The following is a 23,921-nucleotide window of genomic DNA, read 5'->3' as shown; positions in this document are numbered from 1 at the left end:
TACTGAATTTGGATGATCAGCCATGATCTCATTCAATGGCGGAGCAGGCTCGAGGAGCCAAATGGCCTACTCCTGCTCCTATCTTCTATGTTTTTATGTTCTAGATAAGTTTTAGGTGTGAAAAGTGTAAGCACTTGCATGTGTTTGTGTAAAATAACAAAAAAGTTTTTGTAATACAGTCAAGCCCACTTAAACAAATAACTGATAAAAGAATAAAACATTTAAGAGAATAACATTTCTATGCACGTCTTTTCCAATTATAGCTGTCCCTGTTAACTGTTAAATGAATAAGACATTTTTAAAGCAATTGCAAAAGTCTAGATTTATTTAAATGAATAAGACATTTTTAAAGCAATTGCAAAAGTCTAGATTTATTTATTTTAAGTGTTGTACTGCCTCACTAAAGCCAATGTGTTAAACCATCTTTATCTAAGTGTTTGTCTCGGTGTGAAAATCGCCTAGTAACCAATTCAGTGATGTTTCACAATCTTTCACCTTATCGGCTGCTGGGGCACAAGCACTTTTATCAATGTGACCAGCACTTTTGTTTAGGTGCAAAAGCCACCGCATTGGGTGCGAACATAAGAACATAAGAAATAGGAGCAGGAGTAGACCATTCGGCCCCTCGAACCTGCTCCGCCATTCAATGAGATCATGGCTGATCTGACCTTGGCCTCAACTTCACTTTCCTGCCCGCTCCCCATAACCCTTGATTCCCCTGTTTTTCAAAAATCTGTCTATCTCCGCCTTGAATATATTCAATGACCCAGCCTCCACAGCTCTCTGGGGTAGAGAATTCCAAAGATTCACGACCCTCTGAGAGAAGAAATTCCTCCTCATCTCCGTTTTAAATGGGCGACCCCTTATTCTGAAACTATGGCCCCCTAGTTCTAGATTCCCCCACGAGGGGAAACATCCTCCCTGCATCTACCCTGTCAAGCCCCTTCAGAATCTTATATTTCAATAAGATCACCTCTCATTCTTCTAAACTCCAATGAGTATAGGCTCAACCGTTCCTCATAAGACCACCCCTTCAACTCGGGAATCAACCTAGTGAACCTTCTCTGAACTGCCTCCAATGCAAGTATATCCTTCCTTAAATAAGGAGACCAAAACTGTATGCAGTACTCCAGATGTGGTCTCGCCAACGCCCTGTACACTTATAGCAAGACTTCCCTACTTTTATACTCCATCCCCCTTGCAATAAAGGCCAATATTCCATTTGCCTTCCTAATTACTTGCTGTACCTGCATGCTAACTTTTTGTGTTTCATGTACGAGGACACCCAGATCCCTCTGTACCGCAGCATTCTGTAGTCTCCATTTAATTAATATTTTGCTTTTTTATTCTTCCTACCAAAGTGGATAACCTCACATTATACTCCATCTGGCAAATTTTTGTCCACTCACTTAACCTATCTATATCCCTTTCCAGACTCTTTGTGTACTCCTCACAACTTGCTTTCCCACCAACTTGCTTTCCCACCTATCTTTGTATCGTCAGCAAATTTGGCAACAGTACACTCTGTCCCTTCATCCAAGTCATTAATATAGATTGTAAGTAGTTGAGGCCCCAGCACTGATCCCTGTGGCACCCCACTAGTTACAGTTTGCCAACCTGAAAATGACCCATTTATTCCAACTCTCTCTTTTCTGTCAGTTAGCTAATCCTCTATCCAGTCTAATATATTACCCCTAACACCGTGAGCTCTTATCTTATGCAGTAACCTTTTATGCGGCACCTTATCGAATGCCTTCTGGAAATCCAAAGACACTACATCTACTGGTTCCCCTTTATCCACCCTGCTCATTACATCCTCAAAGAACTAGTAAATCTGTCAAACATGATTTCCCTTTCATACAATCAAGCAGAGTCAACATGGTTTTATTATGATTTTCTAAATGTCCTGCTATTACTTCCTTAGTAATGGATTCCTGCATTTTCCCAATGACAGATGTTAGGCTAACTGGCCTATAGTTCCCTCCTTTCTTGAATAGGGGAGTTACATTTGTGGTTTTCTAATCCGCTGGGACCTCTCCAGAATCCAGGAAATTTTGGTAGATTACAACCAATGCTCAAGCTTTGTGCTGCTTAGAACTTACCAATGTTTTAGCAGTACATAAACTCTTGCTGTGAATAATTGAAATGCCAACTCTAAAGATGAGGGTTTCTGCCTCTACCACCCTTTTAGGCAGTGAGTTCCAGACCCCCACCACCCTCTGGGTGAAAAATGTTTTCCTCAACTCCCCTCTAATCCTTCTACCAATTAATTTAAATCTATGCCCCCTGGTTATTGACCTCTCCGCAAAGGGAAATAGGTCCTTCTTATCCACTCTATCTAGGCCCCTTATAATTTTATACCTCAATTAGATCTCCCCTCAGCCTCCTCCGTTCCAAATAAAACAACCCCAGCCTATCCAATCTTTCCTCATAGCTAAAATTCTCCAGTCCTGGCAACACCCTTGTAAATCTCCTCTGTACCCTCTCGAGTGCAATCACATCTTTCCTATAATGTGGTGACCAGAACTGTATGCAGGACTCTAACTGTGGCCCAACTAGTGTTTTATACAGTTCAAGTATAACCTCCCTACTCTTGTATTCTATGCCTCAGCTAATAAAATAACGTATCCCATATGCCTTCTGAACCACCTTATCTACTTGTCTTGCTACCTTCAGGGATCTGTGGACATGCACTCCAAGGTCCCTCTACACTTCTCAGTATCCTACCATTTATTTTGTATTCCCTTGCCTTGTTAGTCCTCCCTTGCACTTCTCCGGATTGAATTCCATTTGCCACTTTTCTGCCCACCTGGCCAGTCCATTAATAATTTCCTGCAGTTTACAGCTTTCTTCATCACTATCAACCACACGGCCAATTTTTGTATTATCTGCAAACTTCTTAATCCTACATTTGAAGTATACCACAAAAAGCAAGGGACCTGGTACGGAGCCCTGCAGAACCCCACTGGAAACAGCCTTCAAGTCATAAAAACACCGTTATCCTTTGCTTCCTGCCACTGAGCCAATTTTGGATCCAACTTGTCACTTTCCCTTCAATCCTATGGGCTTTTACTTTTCTGACCAGTCTGCCATGTAGGACCTTGTCAAAAGCCTTACTAAAATCCATGTAGACTACATCAAACGCACTTACCTTATCGACTCTCCTTGTTACCTCCTCAAAAAATTCAATCAAGTTAGTCAGACACAACCTTCCCTTAACAAATCCATGCTGATTGTCCTCGATTAATTCGTACCTTTCTAAATGACAATTAATACTGTCACTCAGAATTTTTTCCAATAATTTGCCCACCACTGAGGTTAGATTGACCTGCCTGTAATTACTCTGTCTATCCCTTTCTCCCTTTTTAAACAACGATATAACATTAGCAGTCCTCCAGTCCTCTGGCACCACACCTGCAGCCAGAGAGGATTGGAAAATGCTGGTCAGAGCCTCTGCTATTTCCTTCCTTGCTTCTCTTAACTTGGGATACATTTCATCCAGGCCTGGTTATTTATCAACTTTCAAAGATGCTAAACCCCTTAATATTTCCTCTCACTATTTGTCTCATCTAATATTACACACTCCTTCCTTAACTACAATATCTGCATCATCCCTCTCTTTTGTGAAGACAGACACAATGTATTCAATAAGAATCATACCCACGTCTTCCGCCTCAACAACAACAACAACAACAATTTGTATTTATATAGTGCCTTTAATGTAGCAAAACATCCCAAGGCACTGCCAAGGAGTATTTTAAAACAAAAAATTTTTGACACCGATCCACATAAGGATAAATTAGAGCAGGTGACCAAAAGCTTGGGCAAAGAGTTAGGTTTTAAGGAGCGTCTTAAAGGAGGAAAGAGAGGTAGTGAGGCAGACAGGTTTCGGCAGGGAATTCTAGATCTTCAGGCCTAGGCAACAGAAGGCACGGCCACCAAAGATTGAGCGATTTATAATCGGGGATCCTCAGGAGGGCAGAATTAGAGGAGTGCAGATATCTCGGGGGGTGGGGGGTTGTGGGGCTGAAGGAGATTAGAGATAGGAAGGGGCGAGGCCATGGAGGGATTTGAAAACAAGGATGAGAATTTTAAAATTGAGGCATTGCTTAACCGGGAGCCAATGAAGGTCAGTGAGCACAGGGGTGATGGGCGAACGGGACTTGGTGCGAGTTAGGCCTCCACACACAGGTTACCTTTTTTGTCTCTAATAGGCCCTACTCTTTCTTTAGTTATCCTCTTGCTCTTTAAGTATTTGTAAAACATCTTTGGGTTTCCCTTGCCAATATTTTTTCATGCCCTCTCTTTGGTTACCTAATTTCCTTTTTAATTTCACCCCTGCACCTTCTATATCCCTCTCGGCTTTCTACAGTATTTAGCTCTCGGTATCTGACATAAGCTTCTGTTTTTTTGCCTTATCCTACCCTGTATGCCCCTTGACATCCAGGGGGCTCTAGATTTGGGAGTCCCACCTTTTTCTTTGTGGGAACATATTTGCTCTGAACCCTCACTGCCTCTTCCATGAATGTCTCCCACTGCTCTGACACTGATTTACCTTCAAGTAGCTGTTTCCAATTCACTTTTGCTGAATCACATCTCGGTTTAGTAAAATCGGCCTTTCTCCAATTGAGAACTTTTACTCCAGGTCTATCGTTGTCCTTTTCCATAACCTATGCTAAATCTAACTGAATTATGATCACAACCACCAAAATGCTCTCCACTGATACCCCTCCACCTGCCCAGTTTCATTCCCTAAAACTAAGTCCAGAACCACCCCCTCTCTTGGGCTTGCTACTTCTAGACAGTTTCCTAGAAGTAAAGGGAATTAAAGGTTACGGGGAGCGGGCAGGAATTTGGACATGAGTCTAGGTTCGGATCGGTCATGGCCCTGTGGGTAGCGGAGCGGGCCCAGGGGCCGTGTAGCCTGATCCTGCTCCTATTTCGTGTGTCTAATTCTGTTAGATTCAGGAGATGGTTCTGTGATAGTGGATTGGCGGTTAGGATCAGATCAGCCATGATCTTATTGAATGGCGGAGCAGGCTCGAGGGGCCGATTGGCCTACTCCTGCTCCTATTTCTTATGTTCTTATGTACTGGCTAAAAAAGTTCTCCTGAATGTAGTTTAAGAATTCTTCACCCTCTATACCTTTTACACTGATTCTATCCCAGTTAATATTAGGGTAGTTGAAATCCCCTACTATGACTGCCCTATTGTTTTTGCACTCATCAGAAATTTGCCTGCATATTTGCTCTTCTATCTCCCTCTGACTGTTTTGGGGGTATGTTGTACACTCCCAGCAGTGTAATTGCCCCTTTTTTGTTCTTCAGTTCAACCCATATGGCCTCATTTGATGATCCTTCTAACATCATCCCTCCTCACAGCTGTAATTGTTTCTTTAATCAATATTGCGACCACCACCCCCAATCTCGTCTGAAAACCCCGTAAGCAGGAATATTGAGCTGCTGTTCCTGCCCTTCTTTCAACCATGTTTCAGTAATAGCTATCTATTTATCTGTGCCCTTAGCTCATCTGCCTTATTCACTAGACATTTGCATTGAAATATATACTATTAAGCACTGCCAAACTCCTTTGTTGCCTATTTTCTAGCCTTTGTTTCCTCTGCCTTCCAAACTTGCTTACTAATTTTCTGCCTTTCATTTCCAGCTTTGCTTAGAATCATAGAATAGTTGCAACGCAGAAGAAGGCATTTGGCCTGTCGAGCCTGTGCTAGCTCTCTGCAAGAGCATTTCAGCTAGTCCCACTTCCCCGTAGCCCTGCATATTTTTTTCCTTCAGGTACTTCTCCAACCCCCTTTTGACAGCTGTGATTGAGTCTGCCTCCACCACCCTTTCAGGCATTGCATTCCAGATCCTAACCACTCGCTGAGTAAAAAAGTTTTTCCTCGTGTCGCCTTTGGTTCTTCTGCCAATCGCCTTAAATCTGCATCCTCTAGTTCTCGACCCTTAACATAAGAACATAAGAAGTAGGAGCAGGAGTAGGCCATACGGCCCCTCGGGCCTGCTCCGCCATTCAATAGGATCATGGCTGATCCAAATCTAGACTCGCGTCCACTTCCCTGCCCTCTCCCCGTAACCCCTAATTCCCTTATCTGCCAGGAAACTGTCTTATCTCCATTTTAAATTGATTTAATGTTGCAGCTTCCACAGCTCTCTGGGGTAGCAAATTCCATAGATTTACTACCCTCTGAGTGAAGAAGTTTCTCCTCATCTCAGTTTTGAAAAGGCAGCCCCTTATTCTTAGATTATGCCCCCTAGTTCTAGTCTCACCCATCAGTGGAAACATCCTCACCGCATCCACCCGATCAAGCCCCCTCACAATCTTATATGTTTTGATAAGATCGCCTCTCATTCTTCTGAATTCCAATGAGTAGAGTCCCAACCTACTCAACCTTTCCTCATACGTCAACCCCCTCATCTCCGGAATCAACCGAGTGAACCTTCTCTGAACCGCCTCGAGAGCAAGTATATCTTTTCTTAAATATGGAAACCAAAACTGCATGCAGTATTCCAGGTGTGGCCTCACCAATACCCTGTATAACTGCAGCAAGACTTCCCTGTTTTTATACTCCATCCCCCTTGCAATAAAAGCCAAGATTCCATTGGCCTTCCTGATCACCTGCTGCACCTGCATACTAACTTTTTGTGTTTCATGCACCAGGACCCCCAGATCCCTTTGTACTGTAGCACTTTGCAGTTTCTCTCCATTTAGATAATAACTTGCTCTTTGATTTTTTCTGCCAAAGTGCATAACCTCACACTTTCCAACATTATATTGCATCTGCCAAATCTCTGCCCACTCACTTAGCCTGTCTATGTCCTTTTGCAGGTTTTTTATGTCCTCCTCACTCACTGCTTTCCCTCCCATCTTTGTATCGTCGGCAAACTTGGATATGTTGCACTCGGTCCCTTCCTCCAAATTGTTAATATAGATTGTAAAGAGTTGGGGTCCCAGCAATGACCCCTGCAGAACACCACTAGTTACTGATTGCCAGCCCGAGAATGAACCATTTATCCCAACTCTTTGTTTTCTGTTAGATAGCCAATCTTCTACCCATGCCAGTATATTACCCCCAATCCCATGATTTCTTATCTTGATCAGTAATCTTTTGTGTGGAACCTTGTCAAATGCCTTTTGGAAGTCCAAATACACTACATCCACTGGTTCCCCTTTATCCACCCTGTATGTTACATCCTCAAAGAATTCGAGCAAATTTGTCAAACATGACTTCCCCTTCATAAAACCATGCTGACTCTGTCCTATTAAATTATGTTTATCCAAATGCTCTGTTACTGTTTCCTTAATAATGGACTCCAACATTTTGCCAACCACAGATGTTAGGCTAACTGGTCTATAGTTTCCAGCTTTTTGTCTACTTCCCTTCTTAAATAAGGGTGTTACATTAGCAGTTTTCCAATCTGCCGGGACCTTTCCTGAGTCCAGGGAGTTCTGGAAAATAATCACCAATGCATCCGCAATCCCTACCGCCACTTCTCTCAAGACCCTAGGATGTAGGCCATCAGGTCCGGGGGATTTATCCGCCTTAAGCCCCATTATTTTACTGAGTACCATCTCCTTAGTGATTTTAATCGTGTTTAGCTCCTCCCCCCCCCCCCCCAATTGCCCCCTGTTTGTCCAGTGTTGGGATATTTTTAGTGTCCCCTACTGTAAAGACTGATACAAAATATTTGTTCAGCGTCTTTGCCATCTCCATGTTCCCCACCACTAGTTTCCCGGTCCCATCCTCTAAGGGACCAACGTTCACTTTAGCCACCCTTTTTCTTTTTATATAACTGTAGAAACTCTTGCTATCTGTTTTTATATTTTTTGCTAGTTTACTTTCATAATCTATCTTCCCTTTCTTAATTAATCTTTTAGTTATTGTTTGCTGGCTTTTAAATGCTTCCCAATCTTCTATCCTCCCACTAGATTTGGCTACTTTATATGCCCTTGTTTTCAGTCAGATACTATCCTTTATTACTTTACTAAGCCATGGATGGCTGTCTTTTCTTTTATTCCCCTTTTTCCTCAGTGGAATATATTTATCTTGAAAGATGTGAAATATCTCCTTGAATGTAGACCACTGCTCTTGTACCGTCTTACACTTTAATCTGTTTTCCCAGTCCACTTTAGTCAATTCTACTCTCATACCTTCATAGTCTCCTTTATTTAAGCTCAGTACGCTGGTTTGAGATCCAACTCTCTCATCCTCAAACTGAATTTGGAATTCAACCATATTATGGACACTCATTCCAAGGGGATCCTTTACTAGGACATTTTTTATTAATCCTGTCTCATTACACAGGACCAGATCTAAGGTTGCCTGCCCCCTGGTTGGTTCAGTTACATACTGCTCAAGGAACCCGTCCCTAATACACTCTATGAACTCTTCCTCAAGGCTGCCAATCCCAATTTGATTAGTCCAGTCAATATGATTAGTCCAGTCAATATGAAAGTTAAAATCCCCCATGATTATAGCTGTTCCCTTACTACAAGCCCCAACTATTTCCTGATTTATACTCCGACCAACAGAGTTGCAACTGTTAGGAGGCCTATAGACTACGCCCACTAGTGACTTTTTCCCCTTATTATTCCTTATCTCCACCCAAACTATTTCACTATCCTGATCCTTTGACCCAATATCATTTCTGACTATTGCAGTGTTTCCATTCTTGATTAACATAGCAACCCCACCTCCCATTCCTTCCTGTCTGTCCTTCCTAATTGTCAAATACCCTTGTATGTTTAGTTCCCAGTCATGATTATCTTGCAGCCATGTTTCCGTAATGGCCACCAGATCATACCCATGTGTAGTTATTTGTACCGTCAACTCGTCAATTTTGTTACGAATGCTGCGTGCATTCAGATAAAGAACTTTCAAATCTGTTTTCTGACAATTTATTCCTGCTTTTACCCCTTTTACTACTTTACCTTTATCATTATACATTCTGTCCCTTCCTGACACGCTCTGGTTTTTAATTCCCCCACTGCTACCTTGCTCTATTGCCTTCTCCACTGTCATTTTTATTTTTCGCTCTCTTAAAACCTCCCCCCCACTAATTAGTTTAAAGCCCTCTCTACAGCCCTAGTTATTCGATTCGCCAGGACTCTAGCCCCAGCACTGGCCAAGTGACATCCGTCCCAACGGAACAGCTCTCTCCTGTCCCAGTACTGATGCCAGTGTCCCAGGAAGCAAAATCCATTTCTCCCACACCAGTCTTTGAGCCACGCATTTAACTCTCTAATTTTATTTACCCTAGCCAAATTTGCACATGGCTCAGGTAGTAATCCAGAGATTATTACCCTTGTGGTTCTGCTTTTTAATTTGGCCCCTAGCTGCTCATACTCCCTCAGCAGAACCTCTTTCCTTGTCCTATCTATGTCGTTGGTACCAACATGGACCACGACAACTGGATCCTCCCCCTCCCACTCCAAGTTTCCCTCCAGCCCAGAGGAGATGTCCTTAACCCTGGCACCGGGCAGGCAACACAGCCTTCGGGACTCTCGCTCTCGGCTGCAAAGAACTCTATCTATCCCCCTAACGATACTATCCCCTACCACTACAACATTTCTTTTATCTCCCCCCACTTGAATGGCCCCCCGCTGCACGGTGCTGTGGCCGGGTTGCTCATCCTCTCCGCAGTCCCCGTTCCCATCCTCACAGGGAGTAAGAGCCTCAAACCTGTTGGACAAGAGCAAGGGCTGCGGCTCCTCCAACACTACCTCCTGGATCCCCGTACCTGCCTCACTTCTAGTCACACCATCCTGACCCTGGCCACGGACTACATCTGAATTAATTAATCTAATTGGTGTGACTACCTCCTGGAACACAGAGTCCAGGTAACTCTCCCCCTCCCTGATGTGTCTCAGTGTTTGAAGCTCGGACTCCAGCTCTTCAACACGGAGCCGGAATTCCTCGAGCAGCCAACATTTACTGTAAATGTGATCACCGTGAGCATCAATGGTGTCCACCAGCTCCCACATATTGCAGCAGCAACACATCACCTGATCTCCCATTCTATGTAATTAATTAAATTTATTAATATTATTCTTAAATACCCTCTGCCCCGATTCTAGATGATGAATATCGCACCTTAGAAACTATAAACCACAGAGTTTAAGCTTAAAAAAGAGAGAAATACTCACCAACCAATCACTTACCCGCTTTCTGGTGACGTCACACTTGGATTACTTTTTACCTCTCTCCTTCCCTCTGAGTTCCAAGATTGGAGATTGGTAAGCCTTACCTGGGTCTCGGGAGCCTTTATACAGCCGTTCAGCCCGCGATTCCTGCCGATTCTCGCACTGAGGCCTTACCTGGGTCTCGGGAGCCTTTATACAGCCGCTCAGCCCGCGATTCCCACCGATTCTCGCCTTCTGCCAATGAGAACAATTTCTCTCTATCTACTCTGTCCAGACCCCTCATGATTTTGAACACCTCTATCAAATCTCCTCTCAGTCTTCTCTGCTCTAAGGAGAACAACCCCAGCTTCTCCAGTCTACCCACGTAACTGAAGTCCCTGGAATCATTGTCGTAAATTTTTTCTGCACTCTCTCTAAGGTCTTCACATCCTTCCTAAAGTGCATTGAGGCCAAACCAGTGTTTTATACAGGTTCATCATAATTTCCACGTTTTTGTACTCTATACCGCTAACCATGAAGCCCAGGATCCTGTAAGCTTTTTTAACTGCTTTTTCAACCTGCCCTGTCACCTTCAACGATTTGTGCACATATACCCCTAGGTCTCCCTGTTCATGCACCCCTTTTAGGATTGTACCCTTTAGTTTATACTTCCTCTCCTCAGTCTTTCTACCAAAATGTATCACTTTGTACTTTTCTGTGTTAAATTTCACCTGCCACGTGTCCGCCCATTCATGCCCTCTTGAAGGCTATCACTATCCTCCTCACTGTTCACTATACTTCCAAGTTTTGTGTCATCTGCAGATTTTGAAATTGTGCCCTGTACACCCACATCCAAGTCATTAATATATATCAAGAAAAGCAGTGGTCCCAGAACCAAGCCCTGGGGAACACCACTGTTTACCGTCCTCCAGTCTGAAAAACAACTGTTCACAACTACTAAGAACATAAGACATAGGAGCAGGAGTAGGTCATTTGGCCCCTCGAGCCTGCTCCGCCATTCAATAAGATCAAAGCTAATCTGATCTTGGCCTCAACTCCACTTCCCTGCCCGCTCCCCATAACCCTTGACTTCCTTATCGCTCAAAAATCTGTCTATCTTCATCTTAAATATATTTATTGACTCAGCCTCCGCAGCTCTTTGGGGAAGAGAATTCCAAAGATTCACGACCCTCTGAGAGAAGAAATTCCTCCTCATTTCCGATTTAAAAGGGTGCCATTATGTCCCCTAGTTCTAGATTCCCCCATGAGAGAAAAATCCTCTCTGCATCTACCCTGTCAAGCCCCTTCAGAATGGTATATGTTTCAATAAGATCCCCTCTCATTTTTCTAAACTCCAATGAGTATAGGCCCAACCTGCTCAACCTTTCTTCATTAGACAGCCCCTTCATATCCGGAATCAACCTCGTGAACCTTCTCTGAACTGCCTCCAATGCAAGTATATCCTTCCTTAAATAAGGAGACCAAAACTGTACGCAGTACTCCAGGTGTGGTCCCACCAACGCCCTGTACAGTTGTAACAGGACTTCCCTACTTTTATACTCCATTCCTTTTGCAATAAAGGCCAACACTCCATTTGCCTTTCTAATTACTTGCTGTACCTGCATGCTAACTTTTTGTGATTCATGTACAAGGACACACAGATCCCTCTGTACCACAGCATTTTGTAATCTCTCCCCATTTAAATAGTAATTTGCTTTTTTATTTTTCCTACCAAAGTGGATAACCTCGCATTTTCCCACATTAAACTCCATCTGCCAGATTTTTGCCCACTCACTTAGCCTATCTATATCCCTTTGGAGATTCTTTGCGTCCTCCACACAATTTGCTTTCCCACCTATCTTTGTATCATCAGCAAATTTGGCTACATTACACTCAGTCCCTTCATCCAAGTCATTAATATAGATTGTAAACAGTTGAGGCCCCAGCACTGATCCCTACCGCACCCCACTAGTTACAGTTTGCCAACCTGAAAATGACCCATTTATCCCGACTCTGTTTTCTGTTAGTTAGCCAATCCTCTATCCATGCTAATATATTACCCCCAACCCCGTGAGCTCTTATCTTGTGTAGTAACCTTTTATGTGGCACCTTATCGAATGCCTTCTGGAAATCCAAATACACGGCATCTACTGGTTCCCCTTTATCCACCCTGCTCGTTACATCCTCAAAGAACTCCAGCAAATTTGTCAAACATGATTTCCCTTTCATAAAACCATGCTAACTCTGCTTGACTAGATTATGATTTTCTAAATGTCCTGCTATCACTTCCTTAATGATGGACTCCAGCATTTTCACAATGACAGATGTTAGGCTAACTGGTCTATAGTTGCCTGCTTTCTGTCTCCCTCCTTTCTTAAATAGGGGCGTTACATTTGCTGTTTTCCAGTCTGCTGGGACCTCTCCAGAATCCAGGGAATTTTGGTAGATTACAACCAATGCATCCAATATCTCTGCGGCCACTTCTTTTAAGACTCTAGGATTCACGCCATCGGGTCCAGGGGACTTGTCCACCTTTAGTCCCATTAGTTTGCCTATTATATTCTCTCTAGTGATAGTGATTGTTTTACGTTCCCCCCCTCACCACCACAATAGCCCCTTGATTATCCATTATTGGGATGCTTTTAGTGTCTTCTACCATGAAGACTGATACAAAACATTTGTTCAAGGTCTCTGCCATTTCCCTGTTTCCCATTATTAATTCTCCAGGCTCATCCTCTAGGGGACCAACGTTTACTTTAGCTACTCTATTTTCCTTTTTATATACCTGTAGAAGCTCTTACTGTTTGTTTTTATATTTCTTGCTAGCTTACTCTCATAAGCTATCTTCTCTCTATCATTTTTTTAGTCGTCCTTTGCTGCTTTTAAAATTTTTTCCAATCGTCTGGCCTTCCACTATTCTTCGCAACATTGTATGCTTTTGTTTTCAATTTGATACCATCCTTTAGTTCCTTAGTTAGCCACAGATGGTTCATCCTTCTCTTAGAGTCTTTCTTTCTCACTCTCTGTTCCCTGTCACTTAGCCAATTTCGTATCCATGCTGCCACTGTCCTTTTTATTCCATGGGCTTCAGCTTTGCTGACAAGCCTATTATGTGGCACTTTGTCGAATGCCTTTAACCCTTTAAGTCCCAGTATCATTCTGGTGAATCTGCATTGTAACCCTCCAAGGTAGTGAGGAAGCTTTTAGAAACAATAATCAGGGGCAAGATTAACAGTCACTTGGACAAGTGTTGATGAATTAAGGAAAGCCAGCAGATTTGTTAAAGGGAAATAGTGTTTAACCAACTTGATTGAGGTTTTTGATGAGGTAACCGAGAGGGTTGATGAGGGCAATATGGTTGACGTGGTGTACATGGATTTCCTCTTGTTCCATTACAGTTTTGCCTGCCATTCTTTGATTCCAATTTACTGAGGCCAGGTCCGTTCTTATCCCACTGAAATCTCCAATTAAGTATTTTTACCCCTGATTGCTCCCTGTCCTTTTCCATAGCTAATTGAAACCTTATGATACTATGATCACTGTTCCCTAAATGTTCACCTACTGACACTTGCTCCACTTGACCTACCTCATTCCCCAGAACCAGCAATACCTCCTTCCTCGTTGGGCTGAAAACTTACTGATCAAGAAAGTTCTCCTGAACACACTTTAGAAATTCTTCCCCCTCTCTGCCCTTTACACTATTACTATCCCAGTCTATATTAGGATAGTTGAAGTCCCCCATTATCACTACTCTATAGTTCTTGCATCTCTCTCTAATTTATTTTGGTGGCCTATAGAATACACCTAGTGTAATGGCACCTCTATCTATATCTAGCGATATAGATTCTGTCCTTGACCCCTCCAGGACATCCTCTCTCTCCAGCACTGTAACATTCTCCTTAACCAATACTGCCACACCACCTCCTATCTTTCCTTAACATTTTATATCCATGAATATTTAATACCCAATCCTGCCCTTTTTGAGCCAGGTCTCCATTATTGCCACAACATCATATTCCCATGTGGCTATTTGTGCCTGCAGCTCACCAACCTTGTTTACTATGCTTTGTGCATTCACATACATACACTGCAAACCTATCTTAGCCCATCCTGTATTCTCTCTTAGTCTGACCCCACCTAATACCTTACTATTTCTTATTTTAGTGCTATCCGTCTCTCCCAATCCTTTGCGCCCTTTGTTTTTCCTTTCTAATGCTACATCCTGGTGCCCATCCCACTGCCAACTTTGTTTAAACCCTCCCCAACAGCACTAGCAAACCTCCCCGTGAGGATATTGTGGTCCCGGACCTGTTGAGGTGCAACCCGTCAGGCTTGTACAGGTCTCGCCTCCCCCATAAACGGTCCCAATGCCTCCGAAATATGTGGGGGTTATGGGGTTACGGGGAAAAGGCTTGGGTGGGATGGCTGTCGGTGTAGGGACCGGGTGCTAGGGTTTGGATGATCAGCAATGATCTTGAATGGCGGAGCAGGCTCGAAGGGCTGAATGGCCTACTCCTGCTCCTAGTTTCTATGTTTCTATGAAATCTAAGGTCTTCCTTCCGCCACCATCTCTCCAGCCACGCATTCATCTGCTATATCCTCCTATTTCTGTACTCACTAGTGCGTGGCACCGGGAGTAATCCAAAGATTACTACCTTTTGAGGTCCTGCTTATTAATCACGTTCCTAGCTCCCTAAAATCTGCCTGCAAGACCTCATCCCTCTTTCTACCCATTGATACCGATATGGACCACGACCTCTAGCTGTTCCCCCTTCCCCCTCAGAATGTCGTGCAGCTGCTCAGTGACATCCTTGACTCTGGCACCAGAGAGGCAACATACCATCCTGGAGTCACATCTGTGGCCGCAGAAATGCCTGTCTGTTCCCCTTTTACTATTGCTTTTCTGACCTTCCTCTTCCCACCCTCTCCCCCACCCCCCATACAGCTGAGCCACCCACAGTGCCGTGGACTTGGCTCTGGCTGTACTCCCCAGAGAAACCATCGCCCTCACCAGTATGAATACCGGTTAGAGAGTGAGATTCACTCAGGGGACTCCTGCACTACCTGCCTGGTCCTCCTTGTCTGTCTGGCATTACCCATTCCCTCTCTTCCTGCAAACTCTTAAGCTGCAGGATGACCACCTCCTGAAACGTGCTATCCACGTAGCGCTCAGCCTCGCAGATGCACTGCAGTGACGCCAGTCGCTGCTCAAGCTCTGAACCCCAGAGCTCCAGCTCCTCTAGCTGACGACACTTCCTGCACATGTGGTTGTCCAAGACACAAGAAGCATCCTGTACTTCCCACATGGCACGGGATGTGCATTCGATGGGACTGAGGTGCCTGCCATGCCTCTATTTATTAGACTGCTAACTAAACTTTTTAGTTTAACCCACTACCCTAACATAGAGAGAAAAAAGACAATTATTTACTCAAGTTTAACCAGAACCACTGAGATACTAAACATAGAGAATCTAAATATTAGATATCTTGATACTTAACTTGGAATCCTCGGGCTCTGTGGCTCCGCTCCTCCTTTTGAGTTGGACGTGAGAAACAGCCTTCCATCCTCTCCACCGAATTCCTGCTACCACCAAATTGTTCCACTCGATCTACGATCCACTCTGATTGTGAATTCACCCCAGCTCTGTCTCCAAGCTCTGTGCTCAAGCTCTGTTATTCATTTAACAGTATTGCCGAGTCACAAATTGTGACATTTGTGGTGTTTAGTATGATGCCAACAAAGGTTGCAATAGCTGACCTCTCTATTGCATTCCACACAAACAGAGAAAGACAACTCCAAGCCCTTGCAGAGAAAACCATGAATCAGAGCAGTTACGAAAAAAAGGAAACAGAAAAGTTAGCGGTTTTGAGATGGCTTTTGAAATCTAAGGAAAGATGGCAACACAGAGAAAATTAGGATGGGATTTTCCAAGGGCATGGTGTAGCCAAAGAGTGGAGGGTGCAGGAAGTAGTAATATTTGCAACTGATGCACCAACTTGTAAATTCACATGTGTTAATACATGGGTATTTTAGTGTAGTGGTTATGGTACTGCACGAGTAACCCAGAGGTTGAGTTGAAATCGCACCATGGTAAATTGTGAAATTGAATTCCATAAACTGGTAATTTATAACTAGCACCAGAAAAGATTACTATGCAAGCTGCCAGATTGTCATTTTTAAAACTCTACTGGTTAACTAATATCCTTCCAAGAAGGGAACCTGTCACCCATACAGCTATTGGCCCAGAGTGGAGAGTTAAAAACCCAAAACAACAACAGAAAATGCTGGAAACACTCAGCAGGTCAGGCAGCATTGTGGAGAGAGAAACAGAGTTAACATTTCAGGTTGATGACCCTTCGTTAGAACTGGAAAAAGTTGGAGAAGTAACAGATATTTAAATAAGTGTGGGGCAAGGAAAGGGGGCAGGGGAGGAAAGAACAAAAAAGGGAAGGTCTGTGATGGGATGGAAGGCAGGAGAGATTGAAAGACAAAAGGGATGATGGTGCAAGGCCAAAGGAGATGGAAATGGGACAAGTTAAGAAACAAAATATGACTCTAGATGAGGTGTAAATGACAATGGCAGAATCATCAACAGCTGCCATGTGAGAGAAAAAAAAAACATGGGGGCCGAGATTATGGTCTGAAATTGTTGAACTCGATGATGAGTCCAGAAGGCTGTAAAGTGCCGAATCGAAAGATGAGGTGCTGTTCCTCGAGCTTACGTGAGCTTCGTTGGAACAGTGCAAGAGGCCAAGGACGGAGAGGTCAGAGTGGGAGTGGAGCGGAGAATTAAAGTGACAGGCGACCGAAAGCTCAAGGTCATGTTTACGGACTGAACGGAGGTGTTCCGCAAAGTGGTCACCCAATCTGCGTTTGGTCTCCCCAATGTAGAGGAGACCGCATCGTGAGCAGTGAATACAGTATACTAAATTGCAAGAAGTACAAGTAAATCGCTGTTTCACCTGGAAGGACTGTTTGGGGCCCTGGACAGTGGGAAGGGAGGAGGTGAAAGGGCCAGTGTTGCATCTCCTGCGCTTGCATGGGAAGTTGGCGTGGGAAGGGGAAGGGGTGTTGGGGGTGATGGGAGTGGACCAGGGTGTCGCGGAGGAGTGGTCCCTTCTAAGTTTTAAAAACCCAGTCTGGCCTACAAGTGATTCTAACCCCTCTGTCACATTTTGGGATTTTTGATTTTTTTCTTCTGAAAAGGAGTTTTGGTTTGAATTATGTTTACATATTGTCAACATGCTGCAACATTGAAGAATGTATATTAAAGCCAGACAATCTATTTTGGGGGGATGACACAACTTGGTCTATTTCAAACTGATACAAGGATCTATCATCTCATCCTCATCCCCAGCTGGTAAATCCCTGCATTGGAAGCAACATTCCCGTTAAGTTGCATGGCCACGCAGCGGTCTGGAGGTCCCACGCAGACCACTCACCAGCTTTTCAATGGAAGAAACCGTGCATGCACGAAGATTTGAATGGGCTGCGCAGCCAATTAAAGGGACCGCGCACCAAAATAAATTAGAGGGAACATTGATTGGAAGGTGTTGACATCAACCTTCTGCTGCCTAGGGTTAGAATTAACAGAAAAGAAGGGAAAGCCCTTACTTGGGAGGTGTTCAAGGACTCTAACATCTAGTTCTTGGACCAGAGGTGAAAGCTAAAAATACAGGTCCTGTGATTATTCAAGAGAACACATGACAAATAAAGTAAGTCAGCCTACAAAAGGGACAGTGCATGCGGTGTGTTTTGCCCCACATTTTTTGGGGGAGAGAAGTAAATTTAAGTTAAGTGGAATTTACTTTGGGTGTTACTTTGTACGTTCACTTGCTGTTTCTATGAAATAAAGCAGCTTAACGATCAGTATCTGGCCTTGATGAATTTTATTCTACATTGCCGTTAGAGAAATTGACGGGATTGAAGGCCGATAAATCCCCAGGGCCTGATAATCTACATCCTAGGGTACTTAAGGAAGTGGCCCTAGCAATGGTAGATGCATTGCTGGTCATCTTCCAAAATTCGATAGACTCTGGAACAGTACCCATGGATTGGTGGGTAGCTAATGTTACCCTACTGTTCAAAAAAGGTGGTAGAGAGAAAACGGGGAATTACAGACCTGACATCGGTAGTGGGAAAATGCTAGAGTCCATTATAAAAGATGTAATAGCAGAGCACTTGGAAAACAGTGACCGGATCGGACAAAGTCAACATGGATTTACAAAAGGTAAATCGTGCTTGACTAATCTACTGGAATTTTTTGAGGATGTAACTGGTAAAATAGATAAGGGAGAACCAGTGGATGTGGTGTATTTGGACTTTCAGAAGGCTTTCGATAAGGGCCCGCATAAGAGATTAGCGTGTAAAGTTAAGGCACATGGGATTGGGGGCAAGGTATTGACTTGGATAGAGAACTGGTTGGCAGATAGAAAGCAAAGAGTCGGAATAAACAGCTCTCTTTCTGAGTGGCAGGCAGTGACTAGTGGGGTACCGCAGGGATTGGTCCTTGGACCCCAGCTATTCACAATATATATTAATGATCTGGACGAGGGAACTAGATGTAATATCTCCAAGTTTGCAGACGACACAAAGCTGGGTGGGTGTGTGTGCTGTGAGGAGGATGCAGAGAAACTCCAGGATGATTTGGACAGGTTAGGTGACTGGGCAGAAGTATGGCAGATGCAATATAACGTGGATAAATGCGAGGTTATCCACTTTGGTGTCAAAAACAAGAAGGCAGATTATTATCTGAATGACAATAGATTGGGAGAAGGGGAAGTGCAACGAGACCTGGGCGTCCTTGTGCATCAGTCGCTGAAGGTAAGCATGCAGGTGCAGCAGGCAGTTAAGAAGGCAAATGGTATGTTGGCCTTCGTAGCGAGAGGGTTTGAGTACAGGAACAAGGATGTCTTGCTGCAGTTGTACAGGGCCTTGGTGAGACCACACCTTGAGTATTGTGTGCAGTTTTGGTCGCCTTATCTGAAGAAGGATGTTCTTGCCATGGAGGGAGTGCAGCGAAGATTCACCAGATTGATACCTGGGATGGCAGGAATGACGTATGAGGAGAGATTGAGTCGATTGGGCTTGTATTCGCTGGAGTTTAGAAGAATGAGAGGGGATCTCATTGAAACTTATAAAATTCTAACAGGACTAGACAGACTAGATGCAGGAAGGATGTTCCCGATGGTCGGGGAGTCCAGAACCAGGGGTCACAGTCTAAGGATAAGGGGTAAGCCATTTAGGACAGAGATGAGGAGGAATTTCTTCACCCAGAGAGTGGTGAACCTGTGGAATTCTCTACCACAGAAGGCAGTAGAGGCCAATTCATTAAATATATTCAAGAAGGAGTTGGATATATTTCTTAAGGCTAAAGGGATCAAGGGATATGGGGAGAAAGCAGGGACAGGGTACTGAATTTGGATGATCAGCCATAATCGCATTGAATGGCGGAGCAGGCTCGAGGAGCCGAATGGCCTACTCCTGCTCCTGTCTTCTATGTTTCGTCTGACTCCAATTAATTTAAAGGAATCAAACTTAATGCCCCATAATTTGCGGTCAGCAGCGAAGCAAAGGCACTCGCCACTGACCTGAAGAAAGCTGCCCACAGAGATCTCGTGATCTCTGTGGCATAAACTTGAGGTTTCTCGACGTTCAGTTGATTGCTGCGTTCTGTACTGGGAATTCCCAGCGAAGAGCTGCAGTGACGTCAACAAGCTGTCTAAGCAGGCAATCATATTGAAGAATTCTCAGACCACAAAGCAGGAAATGAAAAGCAGATTTTATCTGGACTTTTTAAAAATGTTAGAGAGCGAAATAAAGATTGGGACTTTCACATGAGGATAAGAAGCTGACCGATCATGAAAAAACTTTTAAAACATTTTTTTTTTTAATTTTTAATTTATTTTTTCACAATGGAGCAATTTGACACTCCACAAATATAAAAATTGGCTTATCAGGGCCAGAACGGTTATTTAGCAGTCAATACGCTGTTAAAACCCCAGTTACACCTATTCCAACAAGGCTAACATTTAATGGGGTATTTAACAGTGATATTAGCGCAGAAAAGCCCAAGTTTTCATCACTGATTACACTGATTGCCGACTGCGGGGGGCAGGGGGCAGGGCGAGGTGGCAGTCCACAGCGCAGCCAGAGTCGGAGCAGTGACAACTCACCGCAACTTCAGGATTTCCACATTTAGATGTGTATGCGCTAAATCCTGAAGTTGTGGTCAGTTTCAGAGGGATAATGACGGCGAACGCTGACAGTTTGCCATCATTACCCACCGCAAATTCTGGGCCATTAAATACTCTTTGTAGGATGTACAATAAAATATTTAAAGCTCTTACAAGTTGTGATTTTTGCCTTGGTCCTTGGAGGATCTTTTTCATATTTGGTGCTCCTTTACATTCCAACCACTGTTGTACCGGTCAATAACCTATATTTGTATTAGTATATATTTTTGGTCACTGGCTTTGAATTAGTAACTTAAGGAAATGTATATTTGTTTGCTTTTGCAGGTCCACCATTTTCTACTCCCAAACATGCAATTCAGGAACTGTACGGTGGGTTTGTTTCAACATTTTTAAAGGATTTTTCCTAAATTAAAAGATATTTAAATTTTATGCAGATCAAAATACAGTGTCTTACAGCAATGACATGAAAATGTGGGAATCTGCTTTTGAGCAATTTAATATTATGGAAAAACTGCCACTTTAAGCTTTAGCCTCTGGAGTATATTAATGTTTGTATTCTTCTTTACAGGCCAGTCGTGCAATATTCAGTTGATAGAAACATCTGACGCTCTGACTGATAGACAGAGATCGTGGGGTCTGGATTCCTTCATTGAACAAATTCACCTAATTACATTAAAGACTGATGTGGATTCCTGTGCACTCATACAAGAACACAAGCTGCATTAATTTAATGATAAATTTTAGAAAATATGGAAGTGAATCTAATTAGGACAACCAAAACAATGACCGGAATTTTTCTTACCTCGGCGCGGCTGGTGTTTGTGGCGGCTCCCGACCCCACTGCTGGCTCCGCTGTACAGAATGAACTTGCCTTAATGGGGCCTATTAAGCCCGCCCAGCACGTTACCCAGCCCAATTAGATGGAGCGGGTCTGGTGATATCACTCATGAAGTGTTTTAAGCCAGGATCCTTAAGGGCCCATGGCCACATTAAATTTTAAGTTCAATCTAACCTAGTGGGTGTTGAATCTTTACTGTACAATCATATAATAAAATTATATATGAGTGACAGAGATATTTAAATAATATGACTCCATCTACAAATAGGATCAAGAACATAATTAAAGTACATTAATTGTGAAGATATTGGTGCTGTAGTCACAAATCTATAGACTTTTGTATCAGTAACTGGTACAAATAAAGGATGTGTGTGTATAGGTAATACATCAAATTAAGCAGATTTTAAATGTAATTGTAAAGGAATGGTTTTACAATTTTGTGCAAGTTCAGCAGAACAGCTGCAGAATCCCTGACAAACAGTGTAAGTGGTGCTTATAATGTGTTTCTGGGATTTCTGCAGCTCTTCTGTTGAAGTTAACAATGGACAAGTGAGAGAACCTCTGCAGAAATTCACCCTAAAGTCTCGGACTGAAAAATTAAATTATTCATGTTCGGGGACTGAAAGCAAATTGAATCAGTGGAATGAGTGATGAGAATGAAATGGTTACGGTTGATGACTTGATTTAATGTGTAACTGGACAATCACCGTATACTGTGAGAAAAATCTGACCAGAAACAACACAAAAATGTATTTAAATGGTCTGTGTCATTTTTTATAGTGCAGATCAATTCACTGCAATTACTGTTGAGTTGGAAGGCAACAACTGAGAATGGCCAGTGAAAAATTAACATTTACCAATAGCTTTTCAAGTAGAACAGAATCTCCATCAAGCTGTTGGCTGATGTAATCAACCTTTTTTTTATTTTGGTTTGTTTTCCATGCTGTCAAGTAATCAGCTGGAGCAATGGCCACAGAACTCACGCTTCAGGTTGACAGATGTGGTTTCCAAGCTGTGTGAATTCCGTGGCCATGCAGGGAAATTTAAAAAGTAGGAGGGAAAAGACTCTTAGGTGCCTGGAAACGACCTCATAATGATTTCAGTTGGGTCCCCCACCGCTGCAGGTCGAGTCAGCTCCACGCTGACAGATGCGCCTGTGGGGAAAGGCGCCTGGGAGTAAGTTGACAGCGGGCTCCCGATCCGCTGTCAAAAGAAACTACTTTCCCACCCGACCCGCCACCGATCGCACCCGCTACCACCCTGGAAAATTCAGCCCAATGGGTTTTGAATGGAGCTGGAAACTGAAGACTTTTCTTTTCCCCTAGCAGTAGGACATGTGATGTATATTTTCTGTGATTCCAACATCTGCACATTTTACGGGTCCATTCACACTAACTGTAGGGTTAGAGCAAAGTGGTTTCATTTTGCGGCAATGCTGCAGTTATAGTGTAAATGCAGTTATGTTGTAAATGGTTCCCTCTCCTCAGCTTCTGTCACCCTCTCAAAACAGCTGTAATTACCCCCTCTCCTCAAAAAAAACCCACCTTCAACCCCTCTGTCCTTGTAAACTATCATCCCATCTCCAACCTCCCTTTCCTCTCAAGCCCTTGAACGCGTTGCCTCCCAAATCCTTGTCTATCTTCCTCACAACTCTATGTTTGAATCTCTCCAATCGGGTTTCTGCTCCTGCATACAGCACTGAAACAGCCCTAATCGGAGTCACAAATGAAATCATTTGTGACTATGACTATGATGTATTATCCCTCCTTACACAGAATTTACAGAAACAAACAGGTTATTCGGTGTCAATGTTCATGCTCCATTCGAGCCTCATCCCACTCTATTTACTTCATCTCATCTCATCCTATCTGTGGTAAACCACTTTTATCGTTCACTATCGTTACACTATAGTTATCACTGTTGTATTGTTATCACTGTTCTCACTGTTGTATCACTATACGAGGTCGCCTCTTGTCGCGCTGTTATACCTGGGCTGACCACCTCCGACTCCGCCCATGGCTCCACCTACCTGCCCAGGTATAAAGGTAGTCGACTGGCTGGTATTCCTCCTTGTTGGACCCGATCACCCACGAGGGTGGGCTCTGTTATTTAGTCAATAAAAACCTTTAGTTACGTTCCTAACTCGTCGCTTTTTGTTGGACGAATTGATAGGTATATCACTATCAACATATCCTTCTATTCCCTTCTCCCTCACGTACTTATTCAGCTTCCCCTCCTTGTTGTCCTTCAAATCTCTGTAGCCTTTGGCATGATTGACCACACCATCCTCATTCAAGGCCTCCTCTGTTGTCCAGCTCAGTGGGACTGCCATAGCTTGGTTCCACTTTTACCTATCTAATGGTGGCCAGAGCTCTGTTACTTCAAATTCCCCAAGGATTTATCGGTGGCTCTCGCCTCTTCTTCATCTACCTGCTGCCCCTCAGTAACATCATTCACAGACGAGGTCAGCTTCCACATGTTGACCACGCCCAATTCTACCTCTCCTGCACAACCTTTGACTCCTCCACTACCTCTTGTGTTGTCAGACCACATGTCCAACATCCGGATGAGCCACAATGTCCTCTAGCACGGAGAAGACCAAAGCCATTTTCTTCAGACCCTGCCACAAACCGTACACTTGACACCAATTCCATCCCGCTCACTGACTCAGACCGAGTCAGACTGTTCTTGACCTCCGCATCCTTTTTGACTCCAAGCTAAGCTTCCAACTCTATCTTCTCCATCA

General features: G+C 43.6%; 1 protein-coding gene across 1 annotated transcript in view; it reads left to right on the top strand.

Moving 5' to 3' along the window:
* The window catches only part of LOC147117701 (putative thiopurine S-methyltransferase), an 88,692-nt gene extending 65,375 nt beyond the window's left edge, over nucleotides 1-23,317 (top strand). Inside the window, exons 7-8 of the mRNA XM_085988918.1 lie at nucleotides 20,662-20,706; nucleotides 20,906-23,317. Of these exons, the coding sequence (XP_085845044.1) occupies nucleotides 20,662-20,706; nucleotides 20,906-21,063 (203 nt within the window). The 3' untranslated portion in view covers nucleotides 21,064-23,317. The remainder of the gene's footprint in view (nucleotides 1-20,661; nucleotides 20,707-20,905) is intronic.
* Nucleotides 23,318-23,921: the final 604 nt, after the last annotated feature.

The sequence above is a fragment of the Somniosus microcephalus genome, chromosome 5 (assembly GCF_052327205.1).
Source record: "Somniosus microcephalus isolate GS21.2 chromosome 5, FLI_Smic_1.0, whole genome shotgun sequence".
In the NCBI taxonomy this organism is placed as follows: Eukaryota; Metazoa; Chordata; class Chondrichthyes; order Squaliformes; family Somniosidae; genus Somniosus; species Somniosus microcephalus.
Note: the sequence above shows the minus strand (reverse complement) of the source record. Positions and strands in the feature narration are given on the sequence as shown.